Below are 15,635 nucleotides of genomic sequence, written 5' to 3'. Positions count from 1 at the left end.
AACATTTCCTCTCCCATTCTGTTTAAGCGACCACACCACCTTAGATTAGTCCTACTCACACATTTCTAAATGCTAACAATGTCAAGTTCTACATGATGTCTTCAATTTTAATATGATTTTGACAGTGATGCCATCTGTTCGGGGCCCATAATTTTTTCCAGGACTCTTATATCTGCAGTCTAATCTCTGATCAAGCACTTCATTTCTAACTCAACTTTCAGATCCATAATTTAAAACTGGTTTGAACACAGTCTTGTATACTGGTATTTAGGTGTTTTGACTAATTTCTCTCTTATTCCGTATGAATTTATTTATTCAACTACCTCCTCACCATACCAGCTGTGCTTATTCTGTTGTCTATTTCCCAATTTAATTTGCCATCTTCACTAAATACTGTACCTAAATAGCTAAAATATTTTACTTATTCTGTAGGTTCTCCAATGAAAATACAGGTGAAGTTTTATATGTTACTACCCATTTTCATAGTTTTGGTACTTTTATTGCTAATTTTCATGCCAAATTTGTTACAGCTACTTAAATATAAAGAGCCAATAGGCTTCCGCTGATACTTCTATAGTTTACTATATTCGGCATGAAGCTCTCTGATTCCAATCTTTGCGTTTCTTATTCAGTTTTAAAACAATGTGGGATTTAATATCCCCTTAATTTGAATATTTGTTACAGCTGTTATTCAACTTAGAGAATCCTGGAGATGTGCACTGATCTGTTCAGAAGTACAATACCATCTGCATAAAGCAAAGAGCTAAGTTTGACATATCCAATTCCAATATCAGGCCTAATGTTTACTTTCTTTCATAATGTGATCCATATAGATGATGAACAAGAGTGGAGATAATGTGCATCCCTGTCTTAACCCTGATTTTACATCAAACCATCTTCCTGTATTTCTTTCAATTCTAACTGCTGACTTACAACTCAAATATATACTATGCTCCATATAACATTCCATTTACTCCATGTAATTGTAGCATTTTGAAAGGCTTTCCTCTGGGCACATTGTCATATGCCTTTTGCAGATCTACAAAAAAACTTAAGCACAGTTCTTTGTTATATTTTCATTATTTCTCAACTATTCATTCTGAAGTGAAAATATGATTTTGACCACCACCATTTTGCCTGAATCCGCTTCAAGTTTTTTTTCTACAATTTTTCTAAGCTTTTTTTCAAGTATGCTTGCATAAATCTGACCAAGAACACTTAATAGAGACATTCCTCTAATTTTCACATTCCAATTTATTCCTTTTTTTTAAAAAAAAAAAAAAAAGAGAGAGAACTCTACTCCAATCATCTGGAATTTAGCCTTCTGATCAAGTCCTCTGAATTGGGCAGTGTAGCCACTGTAAAAGTTTTATACCTCCACATTTGAGCATTTCTGATGAAATATTATCTGCTCCAGCTGCTTTTTTCATATTTTAAGTTTTTGATGGATTTTTATACCTCAGGTATTGATATGTACTCCTGTTTGCATTCTTTTTGAAAATTTTCTATGACTGTTCTGGCACTGCTTGTTTTTGTTAAACAGCTTTTCAAAGTAATTACTCCAGACATCTAGCATATTATGATCAGTTTTCATGTCATGTTTGATTCTTTTTACAGGAATGAAAGATGATAAAGGTGACAAGAAAACAACAGAAGCTTAAAGAATAATATCTTGATACTAAAAATAATCCAACATATACAAGGTGAGAAGAATTAACAAACAAGTTTTTTGTATTCTTTTGAATAATTTTCCTAATTTTGTTGGGTAAATTGCTAGTATTAAATCAAAAATCCTTTGATTTAAACCAAAACCAAGATAATTCACTAAATTTTAATAAACATTCCAAATATAAAATTTCGTTAAATCCATTAAGCTAAATTTGTTTCTATGTGGACGTGTGAAAAAAGTTAGGTTCACATACCACAAGTATTATTTGGTTTCTATTCAATATGTTAGAGCTAGGTTTTTTACTTTTAGAGTGGTGAATGAGTGGATAAGCTGCCAGAGTCTGTTGTGGGTGCTATGACTGTGAACGAGTTCAAGGCAAAGTATGCTAGAGACTGTGTGAATGTTAAATAGTTGATGAACATGATGTTCAGGGCCTCCCTCGATGAGTCTAAGGACTCCTTGGAGTTGCCCGTGATAATAATAATAATATGTTTATTTATTTAAAAGGAATATTAATTTTTCACAAAACTAAAAACAAATCTCATATTGCATTCCTTTATTTTAGTCTCATAAATAAGACAAGTGAATTGTAAAAAAAAAAAAGAAACATTGTTTAATTAATGTAAAAAATAGTACAAATATAAATATTTACATGAAATTCTTTTAAAAAGATTTCGTAAGAGATACACTTTCTTTCTCTCACACTGAAACAAATTTAATTTCAGAAATTTAAAAAATAAATAAAAACAACAAAACAAAGAAAATAAATTCCTTTGTTAATCCTTTCTAGAAATTAACTTTGGCTTGTTGACAAAAATAAAATCCATCTCCTGACATTCCTTTCAAAGAATTCTCTTTCCTCAGACTGAAAGGAAGAAATACGAGGGTGGTCTGAAATGTTCTCGGCCTAACAATGAAAAAACAAATTTATAATTTCAAAATTATTTTTATTTTTCAACATAATCTTCCTAAGACCAGTGCTATTTTTCTGGCGGTAAGCAATGGTACGCAGTACTGGCACCTTTTTTCTTAAGTTTTTAAAAATTTGCGATTTATTGACTGCAAAATGTATTATAAATATTCCGGTAGATGGTACTGTGTTCACGAATTGAATTTTCAGTTTTGATTATTCATAAGTTGGTACCCTGCTTTCCTGTTTTATAGGTTGGTATGCAACCAGAAACAGAAAGTTGTGTTCACTTCCAATTGCTTCCAATATCAGTTCTATATTCACTCTGCAACAGACAGGTGTTCACGTGAGTTTTGAATTAATCTAAGTTAAATCAGTGCAATCATTGTTCAAAATGAGTAAAATAAGTAGTTACTTTATGCCAATGAGAAAAAAGGAAGGCTGAAGAAGCTGAAATTGTTGAATCTACTTGTGATCCTGTAAAACAGAAAACTAGCACCGAAATACACTTGGTGAAGAGGATCATGAAACCCAGACTGAAGATCCACATGGTCAAGAGGAAGCAGATTCTGATAATGATTGGTCCGAATGTTGGATTGCAGAAAAATGACTTCTGTGAGAGGAACGAGTGGCTGTATGTCAAGAATAAAATGCTGGGCTGTAAAGTGTGTCGTGATCTCAAGTCTTGTCATCGATAAACACATGGAAACGAAAATTTCAGCAGAGTGAGCAAATGGTAAAATCAGTCATTTTGGAGAATCTCGCAAACAACAGTTAATGTCATTAAAAAAAAAGATTTACGATCATAAGGGGAGAGCAGCGCACAAAGCATGCCAAAAAATAAAATCTGAAGCAAAAAACGAAACATTAGAGAAAGTTTTCCTAAATACTTTGTCTCATAATAAAGACGTAACAGGAAAAGCGTTTCGAACCGCTTACAAAGTTGTGAGAAAAAATCAGTCATTTAACAACTTTGAAGACGAAATAAATTTATAGGAACTTAATGGCCTAGACATGGGATATATTCTTCATTCTGCAAATGCTTGCATTAACATTGTGAGCCACATCGCAAATGAAATGAGAAAAACATTAATAGACAATATAGTGAACTTCAAGAACAAAATATCGTTACTTATTGATGACTCAACAACTGTGTGTAACACAACAACATTGATGTTATTGTTCGTGTACTTCTTCCTGAACTTTTGGCTCCTGTGAGTCTTTTCCTAGATTTGATTGAATTATCAGATGTAACTAGAGGAATTCTAAACTCTTTAATTAGTCATCTTGAGTGTTTATCTGAAGATTACTTAAAGGTGTATTGTAACTTGTGATGGTGCAGCCGTGTTGTTTGGTGTGTGTAAGGAGGCTAATGCAAGAGAAGTTTCCTAGTATTATTTTCTGGCATTGTGCTAGCCATCACCTTGAATTGTCTGTTAGTGACACAGTGAACAATGTGGCAGGAGTGAATTGCTTTAAGAGTTTCATGGACAAACTTTATGTGACTTATCATGCTTCACCTAAGAATGCTAGGGAACAGGAATGTGTAGCGACTCTAGAACTTCAACTTCTTAAAATTGGCAGAATTTTAAGCACTCGTTGGGGTGCATCTAGCATTCGCACTGTTTCTGCAGTGCGAATGCTAGTAGCAAGACTTTGAAGCCCTCGTCCATCACTTTCTGGAGGCAAAAGAAGACAGCAGAAGAAGCAAAACAGATCGCTTTCTTTATGAGGGCCTTTTAAAAAAAACAACGTCATGCAAGTTTGTTCTTGATTTGTGATGCTCTTCAAGAACTTAGTGAACTAAGTCTAGATTTACAAGAGAGAAACACTGACTTGTACAAAGCAGACAGGAAGATAAAGAATACAGTTCAACTTTTTGAAGAAAGAATTGAAAATCCTGGTCCATACTACAGTATTTCTCTTCAAAGTCAGAAGGACATGAAGTTCAAAGGGAATCTTTGAACTTCATGCTCCACAAAAATTAAAGATATAGTCATGTGTCTTTAATTTGTTTGAATATGCTAAGATTTTAGATTCCAAGTATTGGCCAGAAAATCCTGGGAAGCATCTGACATTTGGTGAAGCTGAAATTAAAAAGTTATCACACAAATTTTGCTTAAATGAAAGAGAAGCAGTTAGTATCTTCAAGAAAATAAAGTCCCGAACATACAATATCTTCCAGTGAATGTGAAACTGGTTTCTCTCAGATGAATCTTACAGTAACTTCATCTAGGTCATCTCTGCTTGTATGGACAACTTCTACATTTGATGTTCATCAGGATAGCAGGACCTCCTCTCACTCAGTTTAACCCTAGCAAATATGTGGACTCATGGCTATCCCAAGGTCATCATTCTGCAATTGATACCAAAAGCAAGAAGCGATCTAGAGACGACGAGGGTATATATCAGAGGATATGTTAAAAGTGTGGATGGTGTTGTAATAGCATCTTCATGGTGAGTACGGCACCTTTTTTTTTTCCAGAAAAAAAAAAAGGTCCGTCTGTAGTGGTTCTCAGTAAGATCTGCAAAATACCCTTCTACAGCTGCAATCACCTCTTGATTTGAAGAGAAATGCTGACCAGCAAGGAAGAGTTTTAGTTTTGGGAAGAGATAGAAGTCAGAGGGAGCCAAATCTAGGGAATAGGGTGGATGTTCCAACAATTCATAGTGCAGATCCCTTAATTTTCCCAATGCCAAAAAATTTGTGGGCAGGTGCATTGTCCTGATGAAAGATGATTTTTTTCTTTTGCTGTTTGGATTCTGGTGTGTAATGGTGAATCCAAGTTTCATCCATAGTAATAAATCGATGCACAAAATCAGTTTTATTCTTGTTAAAACACTTCAAGCACAGTTCAGAAATTTTCATGTGAGTGCATTTTTGATCAGCTGTGAGCAAGCGTGGCACCCATCTTGAGCAAAGCTTTTTTATTTGCAATTCTTCATGCAAAATATATCCTACACATTCTTTTGAAATACCTATAGTCTCAGCAATTTCATGCACTTTGACTTGCCGGTCATCCAATACCATAGCATGCAGTTGATCAATGATTTCTGGTGTTGTTACACTTTTTGGACATCCTTCACATGGATTATCTTCAAGGCTGGTATGACCAGCCTTTATGGGCACTCTTCTCCTTATTCTTGAAGGATAAGGAGAAGAGTGCCCATAAACTTTTATGAATTTCGAATGAATTTCTTTTGGCATTAAACCTTCTTTTACAAAGAATTTTATAACTGCATGATACTCAATTTTATGCAATTTCACACTGATGCTTATGACAGATCTACCAACTTAAAAAAAAAAAATCTTGCCGATAGCGTTGTCATCTATGGTCTAGGCTGAGAACTTTTCAGACCACTCTCGTATTCTTGTACTATACCTCAGTAGGCTTAACTGTAAGCATTTTATCAGAAAAATTTACTCTGCTTCAGAAAATTATCCATGAGCATGAAGAGAAAAAACACTTGGAATAAACTGTTGGTTGACAGTTCTCCTTTTCTGTCTGAATACAGTTTCTTCCATCTGCAGTATTAGAAGAAACAAAACTTTGTTTTTCACAACAAAGAAATGTTTTAGCTTCAGTTTCATCTAAAGGTTAGAATCAAACATCTGTGAAGAAAAACAAATGGACCATAACTACTATGAAAATTCACTTTTTCCAAACTCTTCTACTGTTTATCCTTAAAAAACATATCCAAGGCCTTTTTCTAGATTTTTATCTTCTGGGTGTCATTTATTATTCAAAAGAAAGACACTCGATAAACCTATAGGTCTCTGAATCCATTCCTTCAATTTTTTTACTCTCTTCTCTAAAAAGGAACTCAAATTCTCATTCTAATCTCCACACAACAACAACAAAACTTCAACAGCTGTTGCTAGCTTTAGTACTTCCTATTGTCTGCAAATGCAGGCACTAGCTTCAAACTGATGGTCAGACTTATTGGTGCTCTCCTTATACAGGTTAAGAAAAATAGTTTTTTTTTTCATACAGTTTCAGCCTATTTAAATAAAAATTATTATTATTATTATTATTAAGAGATGTCTCAAGAGAGTCAGGAACTCATTGAGGGAGGCTACACCCAACTGCTATCATACTTATTCTTGAATTCATTCACACTGATTGCACTCACAACATCCAATGTCAACCCATTGCAATCATGCACCATTCTATGAGAGAAAAATCTAGCCCTCACCCCCTTCTTAGCAGCATTCATTCTCAGCTTCCAAGGATTCCTTGTTGTCCTTTCCCCACCCTCAATAAATTGAAAAATTCCATTAACTGAAATCCTCTATGACCCTTTCAGAAGTTGTCTCAATCATATCCCATCTTTCTCCTGTTTGCTAGTGTCTGCAGTCAAATTCTCAATCTGTCTTCATAATCAGCATTCCATAATCCTGATATCATTTTTAACACTCTCCTTTGCACTTTCTCCAATATATTAGGAATCACAATGGAAACCAGGAGACCAGACCTGCGCACAATAGTCCAAGTGAGGTCTTATCAATGCCTTGTAAAGACCCAAAAATGACATCCTTATCTTACATGTTCATTTCAGCATTGCAATTATCTTTTGAGTTGTATTTGCAATCTTTGCTACATGACCCCTGAACTTCAACTTCCTATCTACTAACACTCCAAGATTCCTAGCCTCATTAGTTTCTTCAAGCATAATCCAACTAATATAATACGACATTGGATATCTAATCACACCGAAGTGCATGACTTTACATTTACTGACATTGAACTGACATCTATTTTCCCATGTCCATATTCCAGATTATGGACATGGGAAAATTCAAATCATTCTGCAAGTACTGCATATCAGCAGCATTCCTGATTACCCTACCTATCTTTGCATCATCAGAAAATAACTGTAGGTTGCTTGTCAAATCCTTCTCAATATCATTAATGTATAGATTGAATAATAGTGGACCAAGCATTGATCTTTGTGGTACACCAATGGTTATCTTAAATCTTGAAGCCTCACATCTCCCATATACTACTTTTTCATATCTGTCAGTCAGCCATCCTCTTATCCATGCTAATATAATCCAAACCCATATTCTCCAATTTATGCAACAGTCTACCATGCTGTATTCTAGCAAAAGCCTTAGCAAAATCCAAAAGTATCATGGTGTATCCATTCTCCTTGTCTAGTTTTCAATGATAACATTGTTATAGAATGTGAGCAAGTTGCTAAAACATGACCTTCCCTTAGTAAACCCATGTTGCTCATTGCAAAGTAGAGATTCACTGTCAACCCATTTATGAATGCGAGCTCTAACCAATTTTTCAAAAATATTCACCATTACTCCTGAGTTACTAACTGGTCAATAGTTGATACATCAGTCTTTGCACCACCCTTATGCAATGGAATTACCATACATTCTTTCCATTCCTGAGGAATCTTCCCTGTTCCGAGACTCACATTAAACAGCCGGGTCAAAGGAATAGCCAGTTCAGCTCAACACTATTTTAGCACACGTGCTGATATCCCATCAATCCCTATTGCTGAATTCTTATTCAGTTTGTGCAACAACTCTAATACCCCATCTTCATACACCTGAATTTCTTCATCCAGTGAAGAGGTAGCAGTGAGCTCAATGTCGCGTACACCTGGTTGACAGCTTTTAACAAAATGGGCACTTATTAATTGAACAACCTCTTCTGCATCTGTAATCCTCACACCACCTCTGCATTTAGAAGAGTTATTCTTTCATATTCATTCTTCTTTTACTTGCAGCATATCGATAGAATTCTTATGGATTCTCTTTAGCATGCAGAGCCAGTTTCTTTTCATACTCAGACTCTGCTTTCTGTACAACAGTTGTGACTATTATAGCCTGCTGCTTATAATTTTCATAATGCACATCATCCTTATGCATACGGTATTCCTCATCTTAAAAGTTTTTATCATGTCTGCTGTTTTCTGCCTATCAACTAAACTTTGTAACCCACAAACCTTCAGCCTATCCTCCTCATAGGGAACATTTCACAGACCTGTCATGAGCTTTTTTTTGAATTATAGTAGTTTAGGTCTACTGTTTTTCTTCACTGTGTTTGTTCCTGTCAATAGAAGAAATTAAACATTTTATTTACTTCAAGACAGGAAGTTGTGTTAGGAGGGAAATAATGATAATTTCTTGATAATAATGATTTAAGCATTGCATTTAATCAAAATTAAATGTAATGCTTAAATTCGAAATCTATAAATTCTGTGCATTATCTCTATCAGTATTACAAAACATTGCTGAGGTTTTGCAATTCTTTAAAACATTAACTTAGTTACAAAAGGTTTTGATAACTTCAATGTCAACTTATTAATATAATTTTTATTCTCTTTGGGGAGAATAAGAAAAATGAATTTAAATATAATTATAATTTAAATTTTCCAAAAGGAAACTGTATTACATTACTCTAAACAGACGGGTGAAGAGAAATTAACACATTTAATTATGCCAATCTCTCTCTTTTTTTTTTTTAATAAGATTGCCTCATACTCAGGGATGGGACAACATGCTAGCCAATTTATTTAAGAATAAAATTATGGTGTATCAGAATAAAAGTCACCATTCTAATCTTCACAACAATGAAACCGAAACTGCAGAGTATCTGATGACTTTCATTCAGATACACCATATTCTCTGTTTTAGTATATTAGCTGATTTATGTATTAAGTAATTATATTTATTAAAAAAAAAGATAAGAGTAGTTAAAAGTATCCCCCTCCCCATTTACAGTGATACTTGTGAAATTTATCATTATAATTAAATTCACTTGTCTGTGTCTCTATAAAGAATAAAGAAAATTTTATGTTAATAAAATGATTTCATATAATTTTGATGTTAATAAAATGATTTTTAACTAAGTTAATGTTATAAATTATAACTAAACCTTAGCAATGTTTCATAATGAACATGGCAACAACACCTGCAGTTGACAGTTTACAAGTTCAAGAACTGCATTTAATTTTGGCCAAAACATATGAAGAAACTGTCATTCTTTTATTTAAATAAGCTGAAATTGTATAGTAAAACTATTTTACACATTATTTTTTCATATTGCATACAAGAAATGCCAGTGAGTTTAATCAGCAGTTTGAAGCGAGTGCCCAGGATGCAGTGCAATGAGTAGCAACAGTAAAGTGTTATCTTTTCAAATGGTGAATGACCACCAGAAGTTAAAAATCTAAAAGATGGCCTCTAATATCGTTAAGGAGAAACAGTTGCATAGTTTGGAAAGAGTGAATTATAGTAGTTTGGATCTACTGTTTGTTTTCTTCACTCTGTTTGTTCCTGTCAATAGAAGAAATTAAACATTTTGTTTGTTTCAAGACAGCTAGTTGTGTTTTCTTCTACTGCAGATATAAAAAAAACTGTCAAAAAAGGAAGTGATTTCATCAGTATGAAAGGATTGTTTGGAAAATAAAATAAAATAAACTGATTAAAAAAAAAAAGTCAACAGAGGTTACTCTAAGTATTTTCTCCTCATGGATAATTTCTCATATTTTTTCTCTATTTCTCTAATTCTAATAATTTCTCTTAGTGTTTTCTCCTCATGGATAATATAATTCTCTACCAACAGGTGGTAGAGAAGATTCAGAGACGAGTGACTAAGCTCATGTGAAATGTTCCCTATGAAGAGGATAGGCTGAAGGTTTGTGGGTTACAAAGCTTAGTTCATAGGCAGAAAACAGGGACCATGATAGAAACTTTTAAGATATTAAAGGGGATTTATAAAATTGATGTAAAGGGAAAATTTTTAATATATGACAAATAGTCAGGGAACTAGGGACAATCCATGGAAGGTGTGTAAAAGTGTGGCTAGTAGAAGTGTGTGGATCAGATTTTTTGCATGGAGAGTGGTGAATGAGTGGAACAGATTGTAAGAATTAGTTGTGGGTTCCCTGAGAGTGAATGAGTTTAAGAACAGGTATGATAGGTTCTGTGTGTATAATAGTTAGTTTGGGTTGGTTAGGATGAGTCTCTGGACTCCATGGAGATACCGTATAATAATAATTTTTCTTATGCAGGGTAATTTCTCTGATAAGGGATTTATACTGATGTCTATAGAGGTAGGGCAAGAACATGTCTTTCTTTCAGCTGAAGGAAAGAGAATTATCGGAGAAGAATACTAATTTTGAGTCAGAGTTAGATGACTCATTTTAGAAGTGATCGTGTTGAATGTATTTGGAAGGCCAGAGTTATTAATAATAGAAAGGATTTACAAAGAAATGTTTGTTTTGTTGTTAGAAAACTTTTTTTCTTTATTCCTGAAATTAAACTTAAATGTGTGAGTGCATGAGAGAGAAAGTGCATTTTTTATGAAATTTTTAAACAATGTTTCTATTTATATTACAATTCTCTTTGTCTTATTCATGAGACTAAGATAATTAAATGTAAGATATGATATTTATTTTAAGACTTTGGGGAAATGGTATTCTTTTAAAGTAAATAAATGTATTGGGGGGAAAAAAATCAAATAATACCCATGGTACAAACTTCTTTATAAAGGTGCAGGAAAAATACATAAGGAAATATATACATTTTAATTATTTCACAGTATCATATCAATGTACTTCCCAAAAGAACAGACAGTTTCTCAGTGTATAAGTTCTTTGTGGAAAGAAATATGAATAATATTGGTCAACCCATACTTCTGGATGATGTATGGTTTTTATTTTTTAAAGAAACTGGAGTATAACAGTGTTTGTAGAATGTAGTTACATCTGTTGGAAAAGGTCACTAGTCATTTCCAGGGAATCAAGACATTAGCAAAGCATTAATAATGCATGAGCAAAGAGGAACAGGATATCCCTTCTAGTCAGTAATTGAGCTAAATTCTTCGTATGGTATGCCATATTACCTAGGTGTTCCAAAGAAGTTTAGGCAAGTAATAAACACAGTAGAAATAGTAGATAGTAAAGATCCAACATTATTTAAAAGCCAAATATATGTAGAAACTTGGAAGTTTAAAATTTTTGACCAGACAGCTTACAAATCCAATCCTCAGAATCAGAATTGCATTATTCTGATTCTGAGGATTGGAATCCTCAATGTCTTAAGTAGTGCATTTAGCTTGCACTACTTAAGGCATGAGTGCTGCTCAGGCATCCACATATTCACCTTTTATTAGTGCATTTGATGAGGTTTCACTAGCCTGACAGCTGTTTCAAATTGGTTCGTTCTCATCAGAGACACTGAAATCTTAAGAGAGCAAAAACTCTCATTCAATATCAAAGAGTAATACCACTGCTTTCTAAAAGTTTATGCCTGGTCTCTGAAGAGAACCAACTAGTTTGAAATTCAACTATTTCAGCTGTCAGCCCAGTGAAATATTTATCAAATGCACTAATAAAAGGCAAATATATAGGCACTTGGGCAGTGGTCATCTTTTAAATAGTACAGGCTAAGGCAACTCTGATGCTGAGTATTATATTCTCATAAGATATCTGATCAAATTTTGAAACTTTCAAAGTTTGTGCATACATTTGGCTTTGAAATAACATTTGGATCTTTAATATCCACTATTTCTATATAATTTATGCTACTGAAATGAAGCCGCACGGCTTTTCTTTGTTAATTAAGCAAGTAATATTGTAGCAGAATTAATATCAACTACTACTGTAAACAGGTGTGTGCTTAATTTCCCATTTTTAAAATAATGCAATTTCTTTAAGCACAGAGTGTTCACTTTTTCTTTCTGCGAAACATTTCATTAGGTTTAATAATTCACTTATTTTTCATTCAAGTATGTAAGTAATATAAAAATTAGGCATACTTCACTGAACACTCCTTTAGTTGGCTCAAAACATTTTGAGTTACCATTATGAGATCTGTCTTTCTTTCAAAGGCTTCTATAATATTTACAGAAATAAAAAAGAAATTTATATTTACCTCTTCGAGCATTAAGCATTGTAGGAGAGGTAGGGGGAGATGCTCTTAGAGACTGAGTACGAACAGCAGGCACAGGTGGGGATTTTCCCCTGTCAGATTGGCTTTGAGTAATCTGGAAAATAAGAAATATCCATAAACATCTGGACAGACTTATGTGTTCATCGTACATGTTGTTTATTTTTTAATGGTATGTATTAGAACACAGAAAAATAAGTAAATAATTAATTTATTAATTATTAATTTATATTAATTATAATAATTAATAAATTATTAACTTTTTTTAGGACTCTAGTCTTATGTAATGGCTGCAATTTTTTTTTTTCTTTCCAGATAGAGGGTGCCAAAATCAGGACTCTAGTCTTTGTTGCTGCTGCTACAATTTTGTTTAACTAGTCCGTTGATTACACCATGTTGTTATAGTCTCACGTATTGTGACAAACTGTGTTTTGTGCTCTGAAGATACTGGTTATAACACCAGCAAAATATCAGCAATAAGTTAATAAATTAATTATTTACTTATTTTTCCATGTTCTAATATATACCGTTAAAAAATAAACAACAAATAAAAAATATCCAATCCAAACACATTGCCAACGCTGACATTAGGAAATATTTTTAATTTGCTATGGAAGAAATATCTTAATTATAACATGGACAGTATAATGAGAATTAGGTCACAAAACTCATTTTCAACATTCTTGGGTGACATATGAATGAGTAGTTCCTTAATCATTTCAGAATATGGAAGATTAAATTATATGAAAATTCACTTGCTTTTGTAGTATTTTGCATTACTGCCATTCTTATCCCATTATCTGAATTAAAAAGTAAAATACAAAGTTAATTTTCTCAGAACTTCTTGATCGGCATAACAAGTGTTAATTTTCTTAAACAGAAGTATTTGCTTGCTTTTAAACAGCAGCAGAGATAAACAAACAAGTTCTCTCTCCATGTGAAGTATATTTATTCTTTAGCATCTACAGATTTTTGACTGCATTTAGTAAATGAAAGAAAATTTGACAAGAAAAAATTATACAAGGCTGGCCGAGTGGTTAGCATATCCGCTCTCCAGACAAAAGGCTGTGGGTTCGAATCCCACTGTGGGCATGGATGTTTGTGATTGTGAAAATAGTGGTGGTGGTCAGCAGTAGATGGCGCTGGTGTAGATGACGTAGTTAGTTGCGGTTAGTGGAGTGGTGGAGACGGAGAGCCTGTAGTGCCCTCCCTCGATGAGTCTTTGAACTCCATGGAGGTATTATGTAATAATAATAATAAAGGCATTGAAACTTTGTCTTAATATTTTACAGGCTACTTTTTGTTAAGTTTATTCTGTTAAACAAAATTATTTAATTTGTTAAATATATAACAAATAAATATAACAGAATAACTTCATCTTTATCAATACTAGATAAGGAATTCTCCACAGAGCTTGGCCAATATTAATTTTCTTAAGCAAACTGATGGACAGATGGACTTACTTTACTTTCCGAGTCCAGAACACTAATCATATCCTCTCCATCCAAAAAACAGCGGCTTGTATCGCCTTGTCATTGACCATCAGAATGTCATCCTTGGAGCACACATCGATTAGATCTGGGCAACATAAAAGATGTTCGTCAGTTTTGGTGTCTCTGCAGTCACAGCTGTCATCATCTACATAACCCCATTTCATCAGGTTACTTCTGCATCTGGACACTCCCACTCTAAGACGGTTCAGAGTCCTCCAGGTGCTATAGGGTAGGTGATATCCCTTGGTTAACTCTTCCTTAATTATGGGGGCTTCTTGAAGTTGAACTGATTCCCTCCATAGAACAAAGTGTCGCTCCTCAGGTTTATGGATCAATGGTTTAGTTCTTTGCATAAAACCATGCCTCGATTTGAGTCGAGAAGCCGTGATGATATGGCCGTACATTGGATGTCTTTCGTCCGTCATCTGCTTTTTTTTCTCCATCTCACAGGCCACTTGACGTCTTATGCCTGGTGGCACTATGCCTGCTAAGGGATACAGCTTGTTGACTGGGGTTGGTCTCAGGCATCCGGTTATGATCCTAATGGTATCATTTAAAGCCACATCCACGTGTTTCGCATGGGCGGATGCCACCCACACTGGGGCAGCATACTCCCCTGCAGCAAAACACAATGCCAAAGCCGTCGAGCGAAGTACCTCTGGTTGAGTTCCCCACGTCGTGCCGGTCATTTTTCTTATGATGTTATTTCTTGCATAGATTTTTCCTTTTAGTTCCTGGCAATGTACCTTATACAACAAGGTACGATCCAGCTTAACTCCAAGATATTTGGGATTGCTGCAGTGTTCGAGGCATTTTCCTCTCCAGATGATGTTTAACTGGCGTTTTGCTTCCCTGTTGTGTAGATGGAAAGCGCATACCTGAGTCTTGTTTGGGTTAGGCTTCAGGCAATTGGTCTCATAGTAATTGGAGAATATTTCTAAGGCTTCTGTCACCTCTTCTCAACTTCTTCAAAATTCCTTGCTTGACTGCATATAACTGTGTCGTCGGCATAGATAAACCTCGTCACTTTTGGGTGGGTTGGCTGATCGTTAGTATAAATATTGTAGAGCATTGGGACCAATACGCTTCCTTGAGGTAAACCATTCTTCTGATTTCTCCATCTGCTCTTCTTTCCTTGCAAAGTTACGTAGAATCGTCGATTCTGGAGCATCGTTTTAACTACATTCATGAGGTGAAAATCTTTCGTTATTTGGTACAGCTTGACTAACAGTTTCTTGTGATTAACAGTGTCACATGCTGCTGAAAGATCGATAAAAGCTGCTCCAGTCACAAGCTTCTTCTCATAACCATCTTTGATGTGCTGCGTGAGATTCAGAATTTGGCCACAGCAGGACTTTCCAGGACGGAAACCGGCTTGCTCGGGTATAAGTTTCTTGTCAATATTTGCTGCTATTCTTTCCAGAATCATTCATTCAAAAACTTTATACAAGTGGCAGAGGAGAGAAACAGGGAGAAAATTCTTCAACTCTGTAGGTTCCTTTCCTGGTTTAAGTAAAGCTACCACTTGAGCTTTCCTCCATAATTTGGGCAACTGAAGAGATTCTACACACCTATTCATCAATTTTACCAGCCATTGGATGGTGAAATTGATGAATGGACTGATTTAATCTAATAAAGTATTAGTTG

General features: G+C 34.4%; 1 protein-coding gene across 7 annotated transcripts in view; it reads right to left on the bottom strand.

Moving 5' to 3' along the window:
* LOC150095252 (uncharacterized) overlaps positions 1–15,635 on the bottom strand; it is a 542,725-nt gene that overhangs the window by 75,945 nt on the left and 451,145 nt on the right. For all 7 annotated transcript variants that reach the window (XM_090410531.1, XM_090410526.1, XM_090410528.1 and 4 more), the window contains one exon: positions 12,481–12,592. In XM_090410531.1, coding sequence (XP_090266657.1) covers positions 12,481–12,592 — 112 coding nt within the window. The remainder of the gene's footprint in view (positions 1–12,480; positions 12,593–15,635) is intronic.

The sequence above is a fragment of the Typopeltis vanoorti genome, chromosome 20, assembly GCF_054136105.1.
Source record: "Typopeltis vanoorti isolate ZY-2024b chromosome 20, IOZ_Tvanoo_1.0, whole genome shotgun sequence".
NCBI lineage: Eukaryota > Metazoa > Arthropoda > Arachnida > Uropygi > Thelyphonidae > Typopeltis > Typopeltis vanoorti.
The sequence above is the reverse complement of the archived record's forward strand: the minus strand, read 5'-3'. Positions and strand labels throughout refer to the sequence as shown.